This window comes from Apodemus sylvaticus, chromosome 20 (assembly GCF_947179515.1).
Source record: "Apodemus sylvaticus chromosome 20, mApoSyl1.1, whole genome shotgun sequence".
NCBI lineage: Eukaryota > Metazoa > Chordata > Mammalia > Rodentia > Muridae > Apodemus > Apodemus sylvaticus.
The window spans coordinates 50,364,483-50,387,061 of NC_067491.1; the positions used below are offsets into that span (position 1 = coordinate 50,364,483).

Below are 22,579 nucleotides of genomic sequence, written 5' to 3' on the forward strand. Positions count from 1 at the left end.
CCCCTGTGGTATGTGAAGCGGTACCGAATACAGAAGTATGGGAAAGAGAGTCACTGACCTTCATAAATACTGATGATATGAGGATGGTTGAGGGATGACATGATCTCAATCTCTCGTCTGATGTGAACCATGTCTAGCTCGTCCTTAATTTTGTCCTTACGGATGGATTTTATAGCAACCTATAAAGTCAGGAAATGAAACGTTACTCAGAGAACTAAACAGAAGCAAATTAGCCATTGTTGAGGGGGGTGAAAAAATGTAAATGTTGCTTGTGGTCCAAAGTGACAACCACAACATCTCCACAACAACCCATGCAATGCCTTCCATTTATAAACAGCCCAGGGTTTGGGTCCTCCTTCTCCTCCTCCTCCTTCTCCTCCTCCTCCTCCTCCTCCTCTTCCTCCTCTTCTTCTTCATTAAGCAGTAGCTGTTTAACCAGCTGCAGTGGGGGCAAAACTGAAGTGGCTTCGCAGGGTGACTGTGATTATGGAAGGTAAAATCTAAGCATTTAGTTTATCGTAAAGCTGAGACAATGACTTAAAGAGAAAAAAAAAATCACTGTGTGGCCAATCCCAAAGCCTGTGCAGCCTTCAGATCCTCATTCTGAAGGTCCAGCCTAGGCTAACACCTTTGCTTCAAGTGTGCAAACCCTTCCTCCATCCTCCTCCCAACCAAGGAGCAGTCCATTACAAAGTGTTCACACACACACACACACACACACACACACACACACACATATATATATCACACAATACCACACACATATCACACAATACCACACACTCACACACACATGAACACAAATATAAGAATAAATAAAAGACGTTAAATGATGCTGCCCAACAACCACGTAAAGATGACCTCTGAACTCTCTGACATCCTGTTCCCATTCGGTGACCAAAAGCAGCTCAGACATAGCACACAGGAAGTCCATCTGGGGACCCAGTGGAGGTCACCCTCCTTAGCTCCTGGGGGACCCTGGGGCTGGCTAAGAAGAAGGAGCCTTCCAGCGCCAGAGCCCCTGTGACTACAGTGCCAGGCTCAGAGCTACCCAGGCCCTCAATGCAGCCAGAAGAGCCTCCTCTGCTTACGTCAAATGGAAAACCAGGACTGACAAGCTTTATCTTGGCTGAGTGAGGCCTGTATCCTGGGAGCTGATTCCTGGATGCGGCAGACAGAGAACACACACAGGCCCTGAAGGACGTGGGTGGCTGCTGGAGCAACTTCCACATTCCTTCAAAAACCAAAGACAGGCCAAGGTCAGAAACCACCCCTCCGAGTGTGCAGTGAGCAGAGCCTGGCCTCCAGGAAGCCCGATTGTCAAATCACCATAGTACTACATCCCTCCATCATCCAGGGTCAGAGAGGTAAGGACATTCTAGCACAGGAGAAAATGAGCCCTCTGTCCATTCCCTGCAAGAGCCCAGAGGCAGGCCAAGAGCCTCGTGGTGCCCCCGCCAAGGCAATGCATCCAGCTGGGCATGAAAGGAAAGTGCCCATATTCTCACCACCCCCACCCCCACCCTCCCACCCCCCACCCCCGCTTAGCACTGCAGAAACGCAAAGGGTGCCCGAGATCGTTAAAAACCAAGGTGATTGTCCCTCCAACCAAAACCTCTCTGGGAATGCACCACATCTTCTATTGAAAAGGTTCCCGTTGCAAATGGGCCGGGTGGGAATTCAGGAGAGACAAGAGCCAGGAACCACTGAACGAAGTGCCACTGCCAACCTCCGCGGTGGGGTGGAGATGACCCTTCCAAGGTCAGCCAGCCAACTAAAGGCAAACGGAGAAACAATTGCAGGAATCCCAAGAGGCAGAGTCAGCACAGCACGCATTAGGCATCTAACTCTTCTAGCTCTTCATCTAGCTCTTCACAAGCCAGATGCTGTGAAGAGCTCTGTGTGCCGTGACACGGTGACACAGCATCCTACTTGTGCCAGCCTCTGCTGGGTGCCTCCCCTCCAACCAACCCTCCAACCAACCGGCGCTGGCACTTCACTCCCTCTGGGCCCTCCACACCCCCTTCAGGACATTAGGGAATAACAGATGCCCCCTTTCTTCTTCTCTTGTTTGCTGCACACCAGGCCTATGTGTGTAGGACCCAAACAGCCACAAAGGACACTTTCAAAAGGTTGTTAAGAACAGAGACTCGGAACCACAGACCCTAAGTGGGTATCTGTCTCAGAAGCTGAAAGATAATCTGGGCCGGTGCACGGATACGTGGGGTAAAGGTTAGAAGCTTGGCTCAGTGCCACTCTCTAGCTGTGTGGCCTGGAGCAGGTTGGATAGCCTCTCCATGCCCCCGTTTCTTCACCCATTAGTAAGGAACTCACAGACTGTTTCATGGGTCCTGCGGAAGCCTGCACAGCAGATGCCTCAGACTAGGACCAGGTAACTGCTCGGTAAACGGCAGCCGCTTTTACTCACAGTGAGCATAAGTACAACCTTCCTCTCGTCCTCAAAGCAAACTTGAATTCCTGCTGGTTCCTCTAGACACAGCAAGTGATTCGCTTACACAGCACCCCAAAATATAGGCAGGACTAGACAGTGCCTGGTCTTGTGACGTGATGCCACCTGAAACTACTGGTAAGCTCAAAATAGCTGAAGCAGCCATTGTTGCTAGTATCACTGGTATCTGCAGCCTTGGATTCAGACAAGGCAGGAAGGTAAACAACCTGAACCCCAAAAGCAACCCCAGGACTGGCCCAACTTCCTTCTTCCAAATCCCCAGCAGCTAAGCAAAGAGACGCGACACGCAGGGCGTGACCTCAGCCTTCGTGACAGTGACTGTCCATTCTTTTTATTTCCCTTTTTGAGCACCTGTCCCTGACTACCGACACACGAGCAGGAGGACACACCCACCATGCCCTCAAGGCAAGAGGTGGTAGGGAAACACAGGCGAAGAGGGAAACAATTACCGCCAGAAATGATGTCACTCCTCGTGTCGCCAAGCCATCAAAGAACCACGCAGCCATGTGTGGCATGAACAGAGGACAACCCCTCTCGCCCGCCAGCTTTTCAATTCTCCCATCTCCCAAGGCTCACAGAGAGAAGGGGACAATGAATGATCAGATATCTTAGATTATATACATCTTCCCCTGCCCAGATCCACTTCTTTCTAGCACAGGGCTGAGGGGGAGCTTGGGGCAAGAGGCTCAGGGATGTGTGTGTGTGTGTGTGTGTGTGCCACACTGCAGCCACGGTCACAAATATTCCCCAGTCTAGACAGCACTATGCAGCGTGTAAAACAGTTCTGCATTTAAATAAAGCCACCCTATAGTTTAATGTAGAAATCTTATGTAGTAGCAGCAGGCTCGGCCATGGAGCTGTGAATTCTGCTCTGTGCTGACGGCCCTCAAAGGCACACTCGGCCCAGCCAGTTCCCATCTCTTGTTAAACATAACAGACTCAGTCTCCTCTTTGGGCTCGGCAGACTTTCTGTCCTTGACTAATCCCCCCACACCACCTGCTCTGCAGCCTCCTCTTCCAAGATGGCTGCTCCTTCACAGTACTAAGACCCTGGTGACAAGCAGGGCAAGGGTAGGAGAAAGAAAGACAGAGGCCTGTTTGCTCAGGCTAGCTCCTGGAGGGGTGCAGCTCTGGGCAATCCTAGACCCCACAGCTCTCTTGTTCCTCACCTATAAATGGGGCCCAAGAGCCTGGGTATCTGTTCCCTGAATGGTGTGTTTACAAAGCAGACATGACTGAAGGACACAGTGATGCAGGCTCTGACCCACGGTCAAGGAGACTTTAGCACAGCAAGTCATAGCATGAGCTTTCCCTGCCCCCCAATTATCCTCAGTCCTTCTCCATCCTTATACAGCAGCAAACATGGGTGGGAAACATCATACATTTCCAGAGAGACCATGGAAAGGACGCCAGTGGACCGTAGGCCCTGCACTAGTGCAAGAAAGCCACTCTACTCTAACCAAGATAGCAAAGGTCCTCTGGCTTCCCAGTCTCCTCAGAGGTGTGAGTGCTCACGCCCTGCCCTATGTGGGCCTGCAGATAACAGTCTAAAATGGGACCTCTTACATAGGGCACGCTTGGGCAGCTTGCTGAAGCAATAGCTCTGGATCTAGAAGTGTGGGGTAGAACCTGGGATCCTGCATTTGCAGTGAGCTTCGCAGCAATTCAGTGATGCTCTCCAAGGGACCACGGGCTTGGGAGCCTGCTCTGACTGCTTGTCTGCGGTCCTGACACAGCAACTCTCGTAATAGCTAACATTTTCTTTTCTTTTTCGTTTTTGCTGTGTTGGAAATTGAACTGGGGCCTCAGGCATACTAAGAAAACACTTTATTTGAGCCACATGACCCACTCTAACTCATTTATTATTTTAGATACAGAGTCTCTCTGGCTTGCCAAGACTGGCCTGGTATGCTCAAATGGGTCTTAAACTTATCAGCTGCCAGCTTCCTGGGTGGCTAGGATACCAGTCTCTGCCATCAGGCCGGACTCCTGATGCAAACTCTTGATCGTTGTTCCTAGTGACAGCAATAACAGACATTTAGCACGTGTCACAGAGAGCACACACTTGGTCCTAATAACAACATTTTATAGCAAGCCTCTGAACCTGGAGGCTGTGGATACAGGATCAAGCACAGTGAGGGTCAAGGATGGTGGTGCATGTCTTTAATCCCAGCACTCAGAGGCAGGAGGATCCCTGTGAGTTCAAGGCCAGCTTTATCTATATAGTGAGTTAGGGAGTTCCCAGGCCAGTCAGAAGGCTATCCGCTCTTCACAAAACATAGAAACAAAACAAACAAAACCAAAGTAACAACTAAGTCAGAACACTGGCACCGCACCGGCCAGTGACAGAGTCCAAGAGTCCCAGTCTTCAAAGGCCAGCAAGATGGCGCTCCCGGAAACGAGGTGAAGTACTATGGGGTGTAGGCTCTGGAGGAAGGGAGCCTGGGGCAGTGGGCCTCCCAGGCACAGGCAGATCACAAACATCACTTAGAATGAGAGTGCCTCTAATCCAGGCAATGCCAGCTGGCGACCCATCCGGTCTGCCATTCACAAGGTGTGAGCTCACACCTAGATCCATCCGGTCTGCCATTCCCAAGGTGTGAGCTCACACCTGCCGCATACCCGTTCATGTAGCACCAAGGCAATCAGAGGCAGCCGAAAAGTGAGCGCGGTCTTCCCTTCCAAGGCTCCACAGCAGGGAGGCGGGCAGCCACGTGGTAGGGCCAGTGTCTGGGACTGGCACCCTGGAGTTCGACAGACTTTGGGGCAGAGCCCTGCTCCATCTGGGCCACACACACCCCAGATTCCCCCAAATCACCAGAGGGCCTTGATTCAGAACCCCTGTCTGGATCGTGCTAATGCCACCCAGAAGCCTATGTTGCAACCCAAACCCTAATCAATTCAATGACCCTCCGTTCTGTGGAGCAACAAGCTGTCAGGATGCAACAGGCCACGCGGGGGCTGCGCCAGCTCTGCCTCAGGGCAGGTGGCTCCTTGGCCCTCCTCCCTAGCCTGTTGATTCATGTTGTATTGTGTTGATTCATGGGTGTTTTTGCAGACAAGGGATAGAGGGAAGCCAAGAATTGTATGTGTGTGTGTGCCCTAAGGCAGCCCACCCCTGCAAGAAGTTCTGAGAATACAGACCTGTTCTCCGCCCCGGCTTTCCTAAAACTGCCATCAGAAACAAAATAATTCCTTGGATGATTTCAATTTTTCTTTTGCTATAAAAAAACAATGTGGTTTAGCTCCAGATTTTAAACAGTGAAAGTCTGGGCCAGCTCAGAGCAATTACTGGGGACATCTTTGTCTACTCGGTCACTCTTCCCTGTTCTGTGTCCAACCCTCCACCCCCACCCCCACCCACCTTTCCCGCCTTCCAGGGCTGTAGGGGCTGTACCAAGAATGTCCGCACAGTACCAATGCAGCAAGAAGAGGAGCTGAGGACTGAGAAATCTCAGGGCAGATTTACACTCCCGGTATTGCGTCAGGGTTTATGAACGCAAGCTAGTGACTGACCTGGCGGAAACCAGGAGGGGCAACAAGGAAGCACACAGGAAGGCAGTGTTGGGTGATCGCGCCAAGTCAATTGTGAGTAAGGAGTTGGCCTCAAAAATGCAGGCATGGTCTCTGAACCAGTGATGAGAGCAAAGCAAGGTTAACATGCAGTGAGTGGGGGCGGGGCGGGGCGGGGCATGGTGGGGTGGGGTGGGGCAGGGGAGGCCAGGTATTGGGAGGGGCTCATTATGATTTTTAGAAGAATTGGCAGGCTGGGGGTGATGGCATTGATGAAGGAGAAGGTTGTTTGTTTTACAAATAGGTCTAACTATGTTTCCGTGGCTGGCCTGGAACCCACTATATCAAAGGCTTTATATCTCAGGTGAGTTCACTATATTCTGAGGTTTAAGAATTGTAATCTTGCTAGACAGTGGTCTGCATGCCTTTAATCCCAGCACTTAGAGGCAGAGGCAGGCAGATCGCTATGAGCCCGAGGCCAGCCCAGGCCACACGGAGAAACCCTGTCTCAGAGAAAAACCAACTGAACCAACAAAAGAATCCTTAAGCTTAAATCACCAACCCGTGGGCTCTTCCTGTTCTTTAACTTAAATATGACATGGTCACATTACATACCAAATAGCCAACAGAAGCAATGAGCTGCCTGTGCACACAGAGGGCAATCAAAAGTGAGCTGCTTCCTGCAGGAACCCCGTGCCCGGGATAATTTGCCCCCAGCATATGGAAACCTTGCTGCCAGCAAACATTTCACTCAACCTGGCTCAAGGTGAGCGAGCCTGTGGGTGACGCAAGGCCACCGAAGCCAAAGCGGAAGAGTGACTTCATGGCCCGCGCACAGCCCAGGGCGCTAAATAACCTGCTGGTAAGATCAGAGAGGCTCACTCAGACATCGGCAGACACACAAAAGAACTCGAGAGGCGAGGCTGGGGGCTGTGCCAGGAATCACCAAACTCCTGTTTATTTTTAGCTCTGCACAGTTCTGAAAGCCAAACACTCTGCAGCACAATTGATTTATTTTAGTGAGTATGTGTGGTGTGTATGTATGCGTATGGAGGTCGGGGCACACGCACGTGTGGACCAGAAGTTGCTGTTGGTTTTCTGGGTCAGTCTCCAGCCGCACAATCTCTCACTTGAACCCAGAGCCCATGGCATAAGCTCCTTTCGTTTGCTTATTCTGAAGATCCGCTGCCGCCCGCTGTGTGTTGGGATGACAGGTGGATCAACGTGGCCACACAAGCCTTTTGTATGGGTCCTAGGGATCACAATTCCGTTTCTCACACTTGCACAGCAAACACCTGTGAACCCACTAAGCCGTGTCCCCAGCCCACAAAGTGTGGCGGCTTTTCTCCCAGCTGACAGCCGTCTTGAGAAGTGGGTAGAAGGGATGAGCCTGAGGCTGGGTAAGCCAATAATCTGGAAGACCTCCGCCCACTTTCTGATTCCCCTGCCAACATTTAGAGCAGGACTGTAGTAAGTCAAGGCTGGACCACTTGCACCTGTGGACCTGTGAACCCAAGAAAGTTCTAGGGGAATGCTGCGAAGCCAGCATCGGTACTTGGTCCTGTCTGTCCTTCCAGGAACTTGCTGGGGAGGTCCTAGGGTAATCAAGTCCTGTTTCTCCATATGAAGATGAAGCTGGCCTCAGGCCTGACCTCCGGAGGCCAGAATGAGGGTTGGGTCAGGTTGTGTGCAGGATGGAGCTGGGAGAAAGGAAAGAGAGAGCAGGGCATGATCAGGAGATGCCCTGGGACCATACGGATGCTAGAGTGCCCCATGCCTACCTCCCTATTAGACAGAGGGGAAACTGAGTCCCGGGGTAATTAAAATATAAGCCCGGGCTCCCAAACTTCACACTACCAGGCAACAAGAGAGGGACTCACAGTGTGCGCAGGGGTCCTGATGGAGACCCCGGCATACAGAGACTTACATTTACAGGTGAAGCAGGCTCCCGGGGCACAACTCTTACAGTATTAATAAACTGGAAAAGGAAATGACAGCTCTGTCTGAGCACACTGGCAAAATATAAGTTGTTTGACAGCCTGCTGCAGAACTTTAACCTCCCTCTAATGCCAGGGGAAAACCCTCCGCTGTGGGAGCAATGGTTTGTTTGTTGTTTGTTGGTTTGTTTTGTTTTTTAATTTTTAGTCGAGTGCTCCAAACCTTGCTCTAATTTTTTTCTTTTGTTTTTTGTTTGTTTGTTTGTTTTTTGTTTTTTGTTTTTTGTTTTTTTTTTTGGTTTTTTGGATTTGGTTTTTTCGAGACAGGATTTCTCTGTATAGCCCCAGCTGTCCTGGAACTAACTCTCTAGACCAGGCTGGCCTTGAACTCAGAAATCCGCCTGCCTCTGCCTCCCAAGTGCTGGGATTACAGGCGTGTGCCACCGCTACCCAGCTCTTGCTCTGATTTCTGAAGTCTGGTTTGCTGTTAGACTTGAAGTGTACTGGGGGTGGGGCTGTGTGTGTGGTGAGGGTGGGGCTGGAGGTGGGGTTAAGGATGGGGTGAGGCTGGGGGCAGGGCCAGAAGTTGTATAAAGGTGAAGGGGGCAGGGCTAGGGTGGGTCTGGGGTGGGGGTGGGGGTACCATCCTTGCCTAATTAACTGCCAATGCTACTTTTAAATATGATCTTGGGATAGCTGCTGAATCAGTGACCTTAGAAACAATTGGCAAAGGACACACACACACACACACACACACACACACACACAAAGCCAAAGAGACCAAGTTCAGTTTTCAAAGAGAAAGGAAATTAGTCTACTGAGCCGACCTTGGCTGCAGGGTCTGAATAAAGTCCTTAGCTCCTGAAGGCGGTGAGACACAACAGGCAGAGGCAGGGGACTGACAACGCATGGACCATGTCTCGGTATGGATGCGGGGGAGTTAGGCAGATGAGCACATCAGGATGCAGATGCTGTAAGGTGGGGACCCTGGTGGAGAATAGCACAGGAGAAGGCTTCCAGGGACAGGAGCCACTCCCTCCAATAGAGTTTTATTTTCCATCTTCATCATGGATGGTCTTACTGATAAGTAGAGGAAAGATTTGTCAGAAGTTATTTTTAATCCTGACAGAAATCCCTGCTATTAGGAAACATTATGGATAATAGCTCCAGTGTGCCAGGCATGGTGTGTGGGGGTGACGACGTCCTCAGCCCCACCCTCTGGCCTCAGCACCTTTGCTCCTTGCAAAGGGAAGCCCTTGCTGCTCACGATGGAGAATGAATGGGCTGAGCCCAGCTCATGGCCCTTACCGAAATCCTTCAGGTTCCTCAGTCCCCTAATTAACACTCCACAAACTTACCCAGAAACGCTGGTGGCAGTAACCCTTCTGGCTATGAAAAGACAAGCAATGATAATGTGACCTCCATGGAGTGGACTACTCTTGGGCTGGCCTTTCCTGAAGCCCCACTCCATGGAGACTTAGCCAGTACTACATCCTTGCTTTCCCACCCCTGAGAAAATTGAGGAAGGGACCTGTGGTTATCCTGGGGACTCAAGGAATGGCCCGGGTGGAGGAGTGTGACCACGTCTCTCTTGGAGGCCTGCACCAGCCATGTTCTCTGCCAGGATCTTTCACATTCTGCAACTGACTTTTCCATCTTGTCAGGTACCCATTGGTCTCAAGACACAGCGCTGTGTGGACGCCTGGGTCCTCTCCCTCCCATCACCTTCCTCACCACTACTCATAAACTCTATTCACACTGAAGCCAACTGCGATAGTTTGTATATGCTTGGCCCAGGGAGTGGCACTATTGGGAGGTGTGCCTTGTTGGAGTGGGTGTGGCCTTGTTGGAGTAGGTGTGTCACTGTGGGTGTGGGTTTTAAGATCCGCCCCCCCCCCCCAGCTGCCTGGAAGTGAGTATTCTACTAGCAGCCTTCAGATGAAGATGTAGAACTCTCAGCTCCTCCTGCGCCATGCCTGCCTGGATGGTGCCATGTTCCCACCTTGATGATAATGGACTGACCCTCTGAGCCTGTAAGCCAGCCCCAATTAAATGTTGTCCTTTGTAAGACTTGCCTTGGTCATGGTGCCTGTTCACAGCAGTAAAACCCTAAGACACTGCCTCTACAGCATATCCAAACCAAATTATTACACATCCAAGATGAAGAAAGTACCCATGGGTTGTCCATAAAAGAGTTACCATGAAGATGTACTCTGAGGATTTTAAAAGTCACAAAGCCACAATGGATCACCTCATTCCACTAACCCCACCACCACCACCACAGCTATCTGCCGCTGAGTCTTCTGTGATGCGTCTCAGAGGTGCTGAATGCTCAATTGGTCCCAAATCACTTGACTGTGAACTTCCTATCTTTCCAATGGAGATGAGAAGAGACCACGCTTGGGGAAGGCTGAGTGACTCACAGTGATTTCTCCTGCACAGTGGCCTAGACCTTCCTTTCAAATGGCTTATACGCTCTCACCCTCTGTAGCATGCCAGGTCAGTCTGTTAGAATAGGCTGTGACAGTTTCACTTGCTCAGTACTGGTCAACATGTCACCTTTGGGACTCATTTGGATTCTTCAAACTTCCTCTCAGCCATACCTCTGAGGAACACAATGATTCCATGGTACACTACTATGGGATTTCCTTGGGGAAGGAAGATCAGAAAGGGTGATTTTGACAAGCTTTGCATGAAGGTGCAAGATTCCACATTCTCTGCCAAGTTTTCTTCACACCTAACAATTTTTGCTGATCTTTATGCAACCCACACCACAGTTTAAAAATAATCAAGCAAAGGGTGGGGGGGTGTTCATAGTCAATACCTCTGGCACAGCAAGCAAACTGCAAGACCGAACCATCATCTCGACGCTGCCTCTTCAATAGCTATGAAAGAGTCTGGAACTTTCTATCAATGGATGAGTTGGGATGAGTCAGTCAGGATTACTGTTCCAGGCCTTCATTTTTGAAATTAATCCTTTCTTACTCAACCTTGCCATCACCAACCTGATCCAATAACTAAGGAGCCGTTGCTTGAGTCAGTCTCCAGGGCAGCCTATGTTCGTTGACTTTGTATTTGTGATGAAGGTCATAAACCTATACAGGACCATGTTGTAGAAACAACCCAAGTCTACTCATCCCACCGTGCCTTACAGCCCCTTCATGAGACAGGCTATTCTGCAGGAGCACAAACAATCTAAAGAAGGGTTGCCTCGTGCTTCCACAGGTCATCCATCTGTCAACACAAGGTTTCAACCCAGATCCTCGAACTCTGAGGACAACGTTGCTTCCCCTGGGTCACATATATCCCTCTGCATTTTGTCCAGTCTACAGAGCCACCTGGTAAAGTGGGTATTGGCATTATATAACACATCTTATCTCTGGAGGCCAGGGCTCAGAGGGAGGGATCAGGCTATCAAACCGTCTTTAAGTTGTGGTGATCTGGTCAGGGAGCTAACCAGAACACTCCAGAGTGTGGAGCTACAGAGACACTCCACCCTGAGCTCTGCTTTTGTGGCAGATCTTCCTGAGAACCAGGCCCTCACAGCGCAACTGGCAAACCCAGCCACCAAGGGCCAGAGACATCCCAGCAGAGCTGTGCTCTGATGTGCCAAACACACAGATACCGATGTTCCCCAGATGTTCTCCGTGTAAAACATTTGGTTTGAGATAGGGCTCTTCTCTCTCCTCAAAGGCTTACATTTGTGTAATGGGCTCATAGAGTTGGGCTAAAACATCCTGTAGCAGACATCTGAAGCCAGCCTGTCTCTGGGAACACCCCATCCACAGAGAAGAGGAAGAAGTCAGTAGGACAGTTCTTCCCAAGAGCTGGCCTCCAACCAGGTCATAAAATGTAAGCTATGAACTGATAAGAATGCAAGTTGCTTTCGAGGGGGTTCCTGAGTCCATCTCAGAATTAATCTGAGACTGATGTTCCAACGGAGACTGGTCAGGCAAAGAGGACAAAGTCTGCCTTCTTACTCCCTCAAAACAACAGCAGTTCCCAAAATCCTGTCACATAAGCAACCAGGAGGATGGAAGCAGGGAAGGGCTATTTTTTTCTGGTTTTAATTTTCCAAACAAACATGGCTCCTTAATTACCAAACTACTTATCCCTTAACCCACAATGTAAGACACAAGTAACAGACAGAGAATAGGAAATACATGTGACCTTGAGTCAGGAGACCCAGCTCAGCCACATGCTACCCAGCTCATGACCCCAGGAGCCCTGCTCCCTATAAGTCAGCTCATTCAGTGGTTTGAAAACACCAAACTTTACTAGAACTCTCTCAGGACTGACACAGCTCTAAGAACTAAACAAGAATAGTCTATATCCCCCCAAAAAAGCTGACCAAAGAAATGTTCCAGTCTATTCTTGACAGTGAACTGCAGACAACAGTTTTCTCACTGTCATTCCAAAAAGTTTACCCATAGCCAACAATGTAGAGAAGCTGGGGAAATGGGGTCAGAGACAGCATGTCTGACAGAATCAAGACATGGCGACTAGAGGAAGAAGGAGATGCTTGGTAAGTAAAGCGATTGCCACACAAGTATGAAGACGACCTGGGTTCAGATCCCCAGGACCCTCGTAAAAAGCTGGGCACAGTAGTTTTGGGTCTGTAAGCCCAGGACTGTAGAGGTGGAGACAGGGGGATTGTGGGGCTTGCCGATTAGGCAGCCTGGCCTAGTCTGTGAGGTCTGGGTTCATCAAGAGACACTGTCTCCAAAAGTAAGGAGGGGAAACTGAAAAGACAGCTGTGTGGTTAAGAGCACATATCGCTTTTACAGAGGACCCGAATTCGGATCCTAACACTCAAGGCAGGCAGTTCACACAACTACAATCCCAGCTCCAGGGGCTGGATGCCTCTGGCCTTCTGGGGTACCTGTACTTAAATGCACATGCTCATGCGCACATCTGACACCAACTATTGCCTGCACATGTACACACACACACACACACACACACCACTAGTGTACTACACATGAGCATGCATATAGAGAAAAGCCTACACAAAAATCTTGAGCCATGTCAACTACCTTCCCTTTTAATCTTTAACTTCTCTGTCCATGAACGTTCAGGATTTGAGTAGACAATTTCTTCTGATACAAGAAAAGGAGAATTTCATCCTTCAAAGGGGTCACCAGGAAAGGAATTCAGGTTGATGGGAAAGCCAGATAAAACTGTGACTAGCAGACGAGAAGGTTCCTGAAGGCTACCAAGGACCATTTAGAAGTGAGCTGAAGGCACTAAGGAAAGGACTCTGGCTGGCTTCCCTGACCAAGGCTTCCTCAGTAAATGTCTACAGCTTTGAAGAGACCTGATTCATCTACAAGTGGGCTCCACCCTCCTGGGAGACACACGTGAACATGCATGCATCAGAACGCTCTATTATAACGCGTTACTATTTCCACATTAAACACCCAGCCCTCTGGTCCTACATCTCTGTGCCGGCATCTCAGGGCAGGTTGGATGCTCAGGAGTTGTAAGGTTTCTCTGCCTTCCTGAGTCACTTCTGCTTGGTCAGCATCCAGCCGGGTCAGCGGCCTCCAACACTGCGGTCTCCATGCCATGGTCTCTAAGGCCAGGAAATGGCTGCATGATCATCACTTCCCCCTCCTAAGGCTAAAAAGCTGATTTTAGACTTCTGTCTACCCCATTGCTGCTAAGAACAGGCAAAGGGCCATGAGGGAAGTGTCAGGAGGTGTCCAGGCCACGTCCATATGGCATCCACATATACGTTCCAAGCATGCTTATCCATGTCGCTGACAGACAGAACTATGCGGTCATATATCCAAGAACATTACCCCAGGCTTCAAACACTAAACCTCAGAGGGAGGAAGATGTCAGAGGGCAATGTGAGAAGGGGCTGAGAGAAGGGAAGCAGCTGCCACCTCCTTTGAGAGGCCATTTCAGGCCACCTCACTCAAAGAAGTCCCTCCAGACGTGCTTCTGCAGCCCCCAGGGAATCGATACTTGCCGGATGGAATTATTTCCCTGAAATAAACAGACAGGCAGAGGTCACCGCTTCTGGGGCGTAGAAAGAAAACAAGGCAGCTGCCGAGTTACGGGCAGCCCGTGATGCAACAGGACAAAGGCTTCCAGCCCAGGCCCTGTGGAATGGCTCGGATGCCGAAGTCCCTATGGGGGAGACATACGGGAGACAAAGATATGGGAGGCTCATCCTGCTAGGAGCAGGACCAGTGCGACCAGACCTAAATGGGGACAACTTCAGAAGCGCAGGCCCCTGAGCCCCATGGGACAACTGGTATTTTCTACTGGGGGGGGGGGGAGCATAGGGGAGCTGGGCACAGACAGTCTTTATAAAAGTTACATGTCTTCTGCACTAATCAGGGCTGGCATACAGTAGGTCTATAGGTATATCTGCCAAATGAATTATGTTCCTTAGGTACAGAGACACCTGTGGGGACAGACATTAATCCAGAGGCAGCTATTGTAGATCATAAGGTCTACATGTGTTATTTCTCTAAACAAGCCCCTTCCTAAACATACCTGAACTTGTCTCTAGGCAACTGGAAGAAAGCATGCATCTGGCATTCCAGAGAGTCCGCATTAGTACAGAGGCCGTGAGCAGCGGTATCACGGAGCTTCAGGATGCAGATCGCTCACAAGCCGTCTGGGTGTGAACAAGGGCCTCCCTTTTCTCTGCCTCAGCCTGCCTGTTTGTCAAATAGGAGTGACCATGCTGTGCGTCTCTCAAGGTGCCCATGAGGATGAATGCCGATCGGCCGTTTAGCACGTTTGGAACGTCACGGGCGTGCAATCGCTCCTAGGTAGTTGTTCCTATTGTCACATCGTGTTAGCATAACACGGAAAGAGAGGGCAGCTTCTATGCCAAGACAAAAAACCAAGCATCTCGATTTGCTCTGCTTGTTAGAAAACAGACATAGAAAATAACCGTGTGCTGTGTCCCCGGACAATACTGCTCTGGCAAGAAGCGCCAACTGTAGTCTGCTCCCTTCTCCTTCAACCATGAGTATCCTAGTCAACGTGCAAATGCTACTATGTGTCCCAGAGGCTACCCCAATCCTGCTAACCACGCTCTTGGTGGCAGAGGTGTGGGCGGGGTGGGGTGTCACAGAGTCAGTGAACACTCAAAGCTACATCCTGTCAACTGGCTTGTCCCTCCAGATTTAAAGTCACTGTTTGAGATAAGCACACTGACTACAGGAACCTCATCACTGTATCCATGTGAGGCTTGCACAGGGCACACACAGGACAAAGTCAAAAATATCAGGTAAAAAAATTCCAGACAATGGTAACCCTAGATGTACCTATGGAGTTGTCTTAACAGCCACAGGCGTCCCTCTTTGACAGTGCTGGTCTGGGGCAGAAAAACTAGGAGTGAAAAAAGACGAGCATGCCTCGATGTGACCAAAGGGGAGATGGCACACCACGTGCTGTCAAATGCCTCTCACCCACTTCCGGGATGCCCGGATGTTCCCTGGCAGAGTCAGGTGGAGCCATTGTGCTCTGGCTGGGGGTTTTATAGCTCACGATCACTTGGAGGTGGCACCCAGCCCAGCCAAGCCCCAGGTCCTGAAGCTGAGGACACCCCACTGCCAGCCAAAGCTGCCTGACTGAGACCTTCGTCCCTTGTCAGCCACTGGCGGCCATTGTGTCCTTGGGGAGCACATCCTCCTGGGGCCAGGGTACTGGTCAGATTTTTATGAGTTTTCTTCGTGTTAAGCCAAAGCACAGAGACAAGTCTCTTAAATTCCTCCAGAAAATTGGTGGCCGACCCAAGCATTTCATCAAATTAGAACTCATTGTGGGACCGGGGAGGAATGTCGGGCCGCTGCCACCAGAGAAATGCTAAATATTTATTATAATTTTTTTCCTTCGTGAGCTGATTTTAAGAAGCCATTGCTTTTCCTACTTGAAGCAAGGGGGAAGGAAGAAGGACTCGTTTTGTTTCATTTTGTTTTGATTGTGTTTCTTGGTTTGCAGTTTGCAAACGACATCACCAAATAAAGCACTAAAAAGTCCAGCTGGACCCCCCCCTTCTCCTGCTGCACCTCCAGTTATAAAAACAGGGGTTTTCAAAATAAAAGCAACTTTTAAAAAACCTTCCAAAAACAGCGTTTTTCTGGAAAACGGGGGCTTGTGCAGTTTAGTGCTCCTCTTAGACTGCGCTTAATTCTGGAACATTCGTAGCCTGGGATTTTTTTTTTCCAGTGCCGGGGACTGAACTCTGGGCTTTGTAACTGCTAAGCAAGAGATCTACCACCAAGCTACAGCCAAGCTCTTTCTTATACTTTTTATTTAGAGACAGAGTGGCACTGAATTGCCTAGGTAGGCCTTGAATTTACAGCCCTCCTGCCTCAATCTCCCAAAGAGCTTGGATTATAGGCCAGGGCCCCCCCCCACCCTCCATCCCCCCACCCCCCAATCCTCCACCCCCCCATCCCCCTACCCCAGTAGGCCTGGCTTTGGGATTTCCTTAGCAGAAGAGATGCTGCGATAACTCACACACTCAGGTTGCCCGTATTTCTCAGCCACATGGGATGCATTAGAAGAGAAGGCTGGTGAAAGGTCCTGTGCTGTGCGTGGGGTGTGTCTTGTGCTGGAGGAGGAGGCTCACAGGGTGCCCAGCTCCTGCGGCACTGACGTAGACAGTAAGCTGCGAGAACACCAGAACCCGTCCATCTCAACATCACTGTACCACAGTAGCGAGGGGGGGGGCAGTGTCTGACACAGCAGGTCCTTCACAAAGGCAGCCAAGAACCCCCTAACTCATGATGGCTTCCCCTGAGGATCCCAGCTCTGATTTGGGGACAGTCATTCATTGCTCACTTCCTTGGAGTCTTGTCATCCCTGACAGCAAAATGACCATGATGATGCCCCAGGTTCAAAGACAAGAAAGCAAGGTCACAATAAGTCTTGGGCTGGGGACGTCGCTCCGTGGTATAGAACTGGCTTAGCCTGCACAGGGCTCTGGGTCCCAAAGCCAGCAACCTCCCCCTACCACCGGCATACTCAAAAAAGAGAGGAGAGAGGAAGGAAGGAGGAGAGGAAGGAGGAAGGAGGGAGGGGATTTCTTCTCTCCAGAACACCTGCCACCAGCTTGCCTGCCTGTCTCCGAGTGCTCCACTGGATTCTCCTGAGCCGTGCTCCCTCCCTGTTACTAAGATGGAAAGTGGGGCTCTGCCCGCCCAGAACAAAGGGCCTCACGGAGGGCACAGGCTTCAGTGCTGGACTCAAAATTCCCCAGGCAAACCATTGTCTGTTAGCATCTGCTGCTGCCCACTGCACTGCTAGGTGTGGACAGTCTATCTGCTTCCGAGTCTGAGGAAGCATGTGAGGGGGCTGCGCTGCTGAGAGGTCCTCCCTCTGCAAGCTTCTTGTCTGCTAGAGCCTCTGTCCACGAACACAGAGCTCTGAGGAAGCCAATGATGCACAAGGGGTACTGCATGTAGCGGCGGTGATGGGATTCTGAGAGATTAAATTAAGGGGTGGGGGCAGAGAATTGGCCCTCCTGAATGTCCTAGAAGGGGAGGTAAAGACAAGGGTCTGGATATGGCGGGGGTTAGATGCACAGTCTAGAATCAGAGGTTCGGGAGAGCTTCTTTGAGACCAGCTCGCTCCCTGCTAACTCCTTCGCAGTGCCCAGTGCCTAGCGCACAAAAGGACTCAGTGAACATTTGAAGAAACATCTCTGACCTGTTGCCTGGGAGAGACTTGTCACAAGAAAACAAATGACCCAGGCCTGCGCCTTCTTGGGAAGCAGTGACAGCTCACGGTTTAGAGCTCAGGTGGCCGCGGGTTCCATTATTCTCGCCCCCCCCCCCATGGCCGGGTGACAGCGGTGTGGCCCTGGGTCCCGGCTCCCCCTGCGGTCACATCTCTCTGACAGTGTGGTAATGCCACTCAGGTAATGAGCAGAGGGCCTGAGAACGGACACTGAAACCATCCAATAGCCTCAGGGTGAGACAGTCGCAAATGTATTAGCGAAGTCTTCAAGATGACCAGAAGACATCCTTTCCCCCAATACGGGATAGCTTCCTCAGCCCTGGGGTCACATGAGGAGCCAACCTGTCCCAGAGCACTGATGTGCCCCACCCCAAATCACTCAGTAAAGCCTGAGGAGAACACAGTGTCTACATAGTCAAAATGACAAGGGCAGGGTAGCCAACCACCTACAGCCTCACTCAGCTCAAACCCGAGGCCCCTGGGCTCAAAGAAATAAACACGTGTGACTCTCTTTCCAGGCACCTTAGCAGAATGTGAGCATGCCACCCCCAACTCCGAACCCCGACTAGTCACAGTCCACGCTTACGAGCTGGCTACCATCCTCAGCAAATGTTCTGTTGTGATTTCTTATGTCACCAGAGGCGGTGCGTCCCACTACCTATTACACTGAGGGGAGGTGGAAGACATATGTTCTCCAGGTCTCTGTGTAGACCTACTAAGACAGCTGAAGTCATTCTGTCTCTGTCCTTCCATTTACAGGTGAAGCAAAGGCACTGAGTATTAGGGCACCTACTATGTGCACTAAATTGTATGCTGGCTGCCAAAGGCAACTGGGACCTTATCTTACATTCCCTGAGAGCATCCCATTACCCCCCAAAAAACAGCCACACTATAAGGGGAACTCTACGCCCATCTCCTTGACTTGATAGGCTATCCCCACTTCACAGGTAAAGAAAGTAAGTGTATGTGAACTCTCCACAGGTTACAGAGTGCATTTCTTATCACAAAGAGATCATCGGCCTCCCTGTCATCATCTGAGCAGACTGGGATCTGAGTATCCTTTGGTTCCCAAGGCAGAGCACAAAGACAGCCAGCAAGAATACACTCTAGATTCTATAGTCAGAGGCCTGTGTGGGAGATGGGGCTGCAACTCAGCAGCTAAGCTCATGGGCCGCTCTTCCAGAAGATCTGGATTCAGTTCCCATCACCAACAGGAAGGCTCACAACCATCAGTAACTCTAGTTCTAGGGGATTCAGCGCCCTCTCTTGGCCTCTACTGGTACTGCACCCAGGTGGTATACAAACATGCATGCAACATACTCATATGTTTTTAACCATAAATTTTATAGTTTTTAAAGGCCCCTGAAGTCCTTGAGCCACACCGTTGGTCAGAACCTGGTAAAGAGAGGACCATTGTAAGTACTAAGTCCTTTTCTAAACTGCTATCCAAAAGGATGGAAGTTGAACCATCGAGTCTCAACTCTGCCCCTTCACGAAAGGAGCTAATAAAATCTTGCACAGTCTCTTCTCTGTGCCTTCCTGATAGAAGTCTCAATATCACTAACTAAAGCAAACGGAGTGGGATTCTCCTCAGGAGCCGAAAGACCAGTCATGATGGCATTTTTTTTCCAGACCTACATAGTCCAGCAGGTTTAAGAGTTCCTCAAGTGCTTGATTTACAACCTGGGGAGAGTATTTTGGAGACCTCAAAGATGGCTTCTGCACCTAGAGTCTGCACATTCCACAGAACTGATCAGTGAAGCTCCTCACATGTGGTGGGGGAGGGGACGGGGGATACAAGGCTGGGACCTCCAGAGGAAGCCTGACAGCACAGGAGGAGCGGCCCAGACAAGGAGCATGCAGAGCTCCCAAGAAGGAAGCGGGCTGCGGACAATTCAGTCTCCTTCTCTCTCCAGCCACACAGAAGCAGAAGGTCCTGACCTGACCGGTCCACTGTGCTCACAGTGGCAGAAGAGGGCGACGAGGCCCCAGGGGATATTCCTGCTGCCTCTGCCTTCTCAGACTGTCCCTTCTCAGGACTGTTGATGCAGGACTCCTGCAGTTCTTCATTCAGTCATTCATTCTCACAGGATGCCTGCCATGCACGCACAGCATGCGTCTCTGCCCTGATGAATGAGGAACGAGACTCTGCACACCAACATCCAACCTACTTGCTGGATGGAAGCTGAGCTGCAGCACGGGAACAGGGAAGGAATCCTGATGGCCACAGCAAACCTGAATGCAGAACTGAGCCCCTGGGAACCCGAGGGAGGATTTTGACAGAGAGAGAGCCAGAGGCAACGCCAAAGCCTTTGGGCTTTCCACAACAGTCTCTCCCAGGTAATGACAATTTCAACATCCTGCTGTCATGAGCCTCAGAATCTGGGGCAAGCACCACCACACCTAGCTCAACTATTTTCGATACAACGCTTCAACTCAGATCTTACCGGTAATAAAATTAAAAGCTAATGTGTCTAAGGTCCTACTGTGCTGCAGGCTCCACATGGGAAGGTTCCAAGTCCCACCTCTAATGTTGACTCTAATCAATAAGATACTGGGAGGTGCTTATGCTAACAAAACAACGAGCAGCAGTCCCAGGAGCCTGCAGCCACTGAGACACAAGCAGGGCGTGGACCTGGGTCTGTCTACCACACTGCTAGGATTTCTTGCTCAGCCCCTTCTTGGCATTCCCTGTTACTGCAATGAGTTCCTTGCTGTGCTCTAAATTCTAGGTGAATCCTGGGCATCTCAATGGCATGAGGTAACCACAATGTCCCCAGTGTCAGCTGGACCACAGTGCAGGTGACGGCTAGGTGGGAAGGAAGAAAGGTCAGTGGTTCCACATCAGCCAGGGCAGGGATGCGCGCAGACTGGGAAGAATGGATCGGCTACAGCTGCTTCCTGAGTTTGCCAAGCAGGGAGGTGCATGCCCTGTAGGCACAGGGTGCCAGGCAGTCAACAGAAGGTGTCTTTTAGACCGGCACTATCCTGCCAGTGTGGACGGCACCATCACAGCACCAGACAGTAGGCTTAGCTGCATCATCCCATTGAATCCTCTCAATAAGCCGTCAGCTGAGCCCCATCATGAACTCCTGCTGAGAAAGACGGACACGCAAGCTAAAGTCCAGTAACCCACCCAAGGTCACCTTGCTGTCAAGGACGGGGTAAGATATGGGGGATAAGAATAGGACAGTCTATCTCCAAGATGAGTGTGTGTGTGTGTATGTGTGTGTGTGTATGTTTATGTGTGTATGTGTGTCTATGTGTGTCTGTGTTTATATGTGTATATGTATGTGTATATATATGTGTATGTATGTGCGTATGTATATGTGTGTATATGTGTGTATGCATATGTATGTGTGCACATGTGTTTGTGTATGTGTATATGCATGTATGTTTGTGTGTATGTGTATGTGTGTATATGTGTATATGTGTATATGTATGTGTATGTGTATATATATGTGTGTATGTGTTTATGTGTGTATATGTGTATATATGTATATGTGTATATATATATATGTGTGTATGTGTTTATGTGTGTGTATATGTATGTATGTATGCATGTGTATGTGTGTGCATGTGTTTATTTGTGTGTATGCATGTATGTGTTTATGTGTGTGTGTGTGTATATATATATATATATATATATTTGTGTATGTGTGTGTATGTGTGCATGTATATGTGTATGTGTTCATGTATGTGTGTGAGAGAGACAGATTGTGTGTCCTAAGGCAAGCAGGACTCCACTGTCCACTTCTTACATACAGTGAGAGTATTGTGGGACAGTAGGTTTGACATCTCAGAGGCCTGACAGACATGGCCTTCCCCAGTCATCACCACCCCCTGGCCCAAAGTCCCACATTTTTCAAAGAGCAGTTTTCTTGAAATTCGACCCTGCAATTCCCTCATCTAAAGCACACGGTTCGGGGCTTTTTAGTCCATTCTCACAGTTAGCAGCTACTCTCCTTCTCCTGCCAAGTCCCCCGTCGGCTCTGACAATCACTAACCTTTCCATCCCTGAGGACTGGCTCACTGTGGAGATTTCACAGAATTATGTGTCGCATAATGAGTTTTCTTAACTGCTGTCTTAGTCAGGGTTTCTATTCCTGCACAAACATCATGACCAAGAAGCAAGTTGGGGAGGAAAGGGTTTATTCAGCTTACACTTCTGCATTGCTGTTCATCACCAAAGGAAGTCAGGACTGGAACTCAAGCAGGTCAGGAAGCAGGAGCTGATGCAGAGGCCATGGAGGGATGTTCCTTACTGGCTTGCTTCCCCTGGCTTGCTCATCCTGCTCTCTTATAGAACCCAAGAGCACCAGCCCAGGGAGGGCACCACCCACAAGGGCCCCTCCAACCCTCGATCACTAATTGAGAAAATGCCCCACAGCTGGATCTCATGGAGGCACTTCCCCAACTGAAGCTCCTTTCTCTGTGATAACTCCAGCCTGTGTCACGCTGACACACAACACCAGCCAGCACAACTGGCTTCTTTCACTTAGCATGGTGTCTTCACAGTTGTCCCACACTGCAGGATGAAGCCCTTTCTGTCTTTTTATTGCTGAGTAGCATTCCACAAATACTCGATAGGTGAGATTATCAAAGAGGTCTCAAGACTATTCTATGTAAAGTGAACACACCACATCGCAGGTATCCATTCCTAGGGAGATCCTTTGTGTGACTTCCTCTTAGGGATGATGCTTTGTGGACACACTTTATGCGGACATGTGTTTATATTTCTCCTGGGTAGACCCAGGAGTGAAATCGGCCAGCCCTAGTTTTTACATACAGTCAAAAGTTTACCGAGGAACCTCGCCGTGAAGCCAACATCTGGCTGCTCCTGGGCTGTTTCCAGGGAATTTTATCAATTCAGCCAGACTCCACTCACGGGTGGGTCATGTGGCTCAGCCTCCTCTCCTGGGGCCTTGGTCTTCTCAGTGTTGCACTT

General features: G+C 50.1%; 1 protein-coding gene across 1 annotated transcript in view; it reads right to left on the bottom strand.

Moving 5' to 3' along the window:
• The window catches only part of Nuak1 (NUAK family kinase 1), a 65,349-nt gene that overhangs the window by 35,537 nt on the left and 7,233 nt on the right, over positions 1 to 22,579 (bottom strand). Inside the window, exon 2 of the mRNA XM_052165321.1 lies at positions 59 to 179. Coding sequence (XP_052021281.1) covers positions 59 to 179 — 121 coding nt within the window. The remainder of the gene's footprint in view (positions 1 to 58; positions 180 to 22,579) is intronic.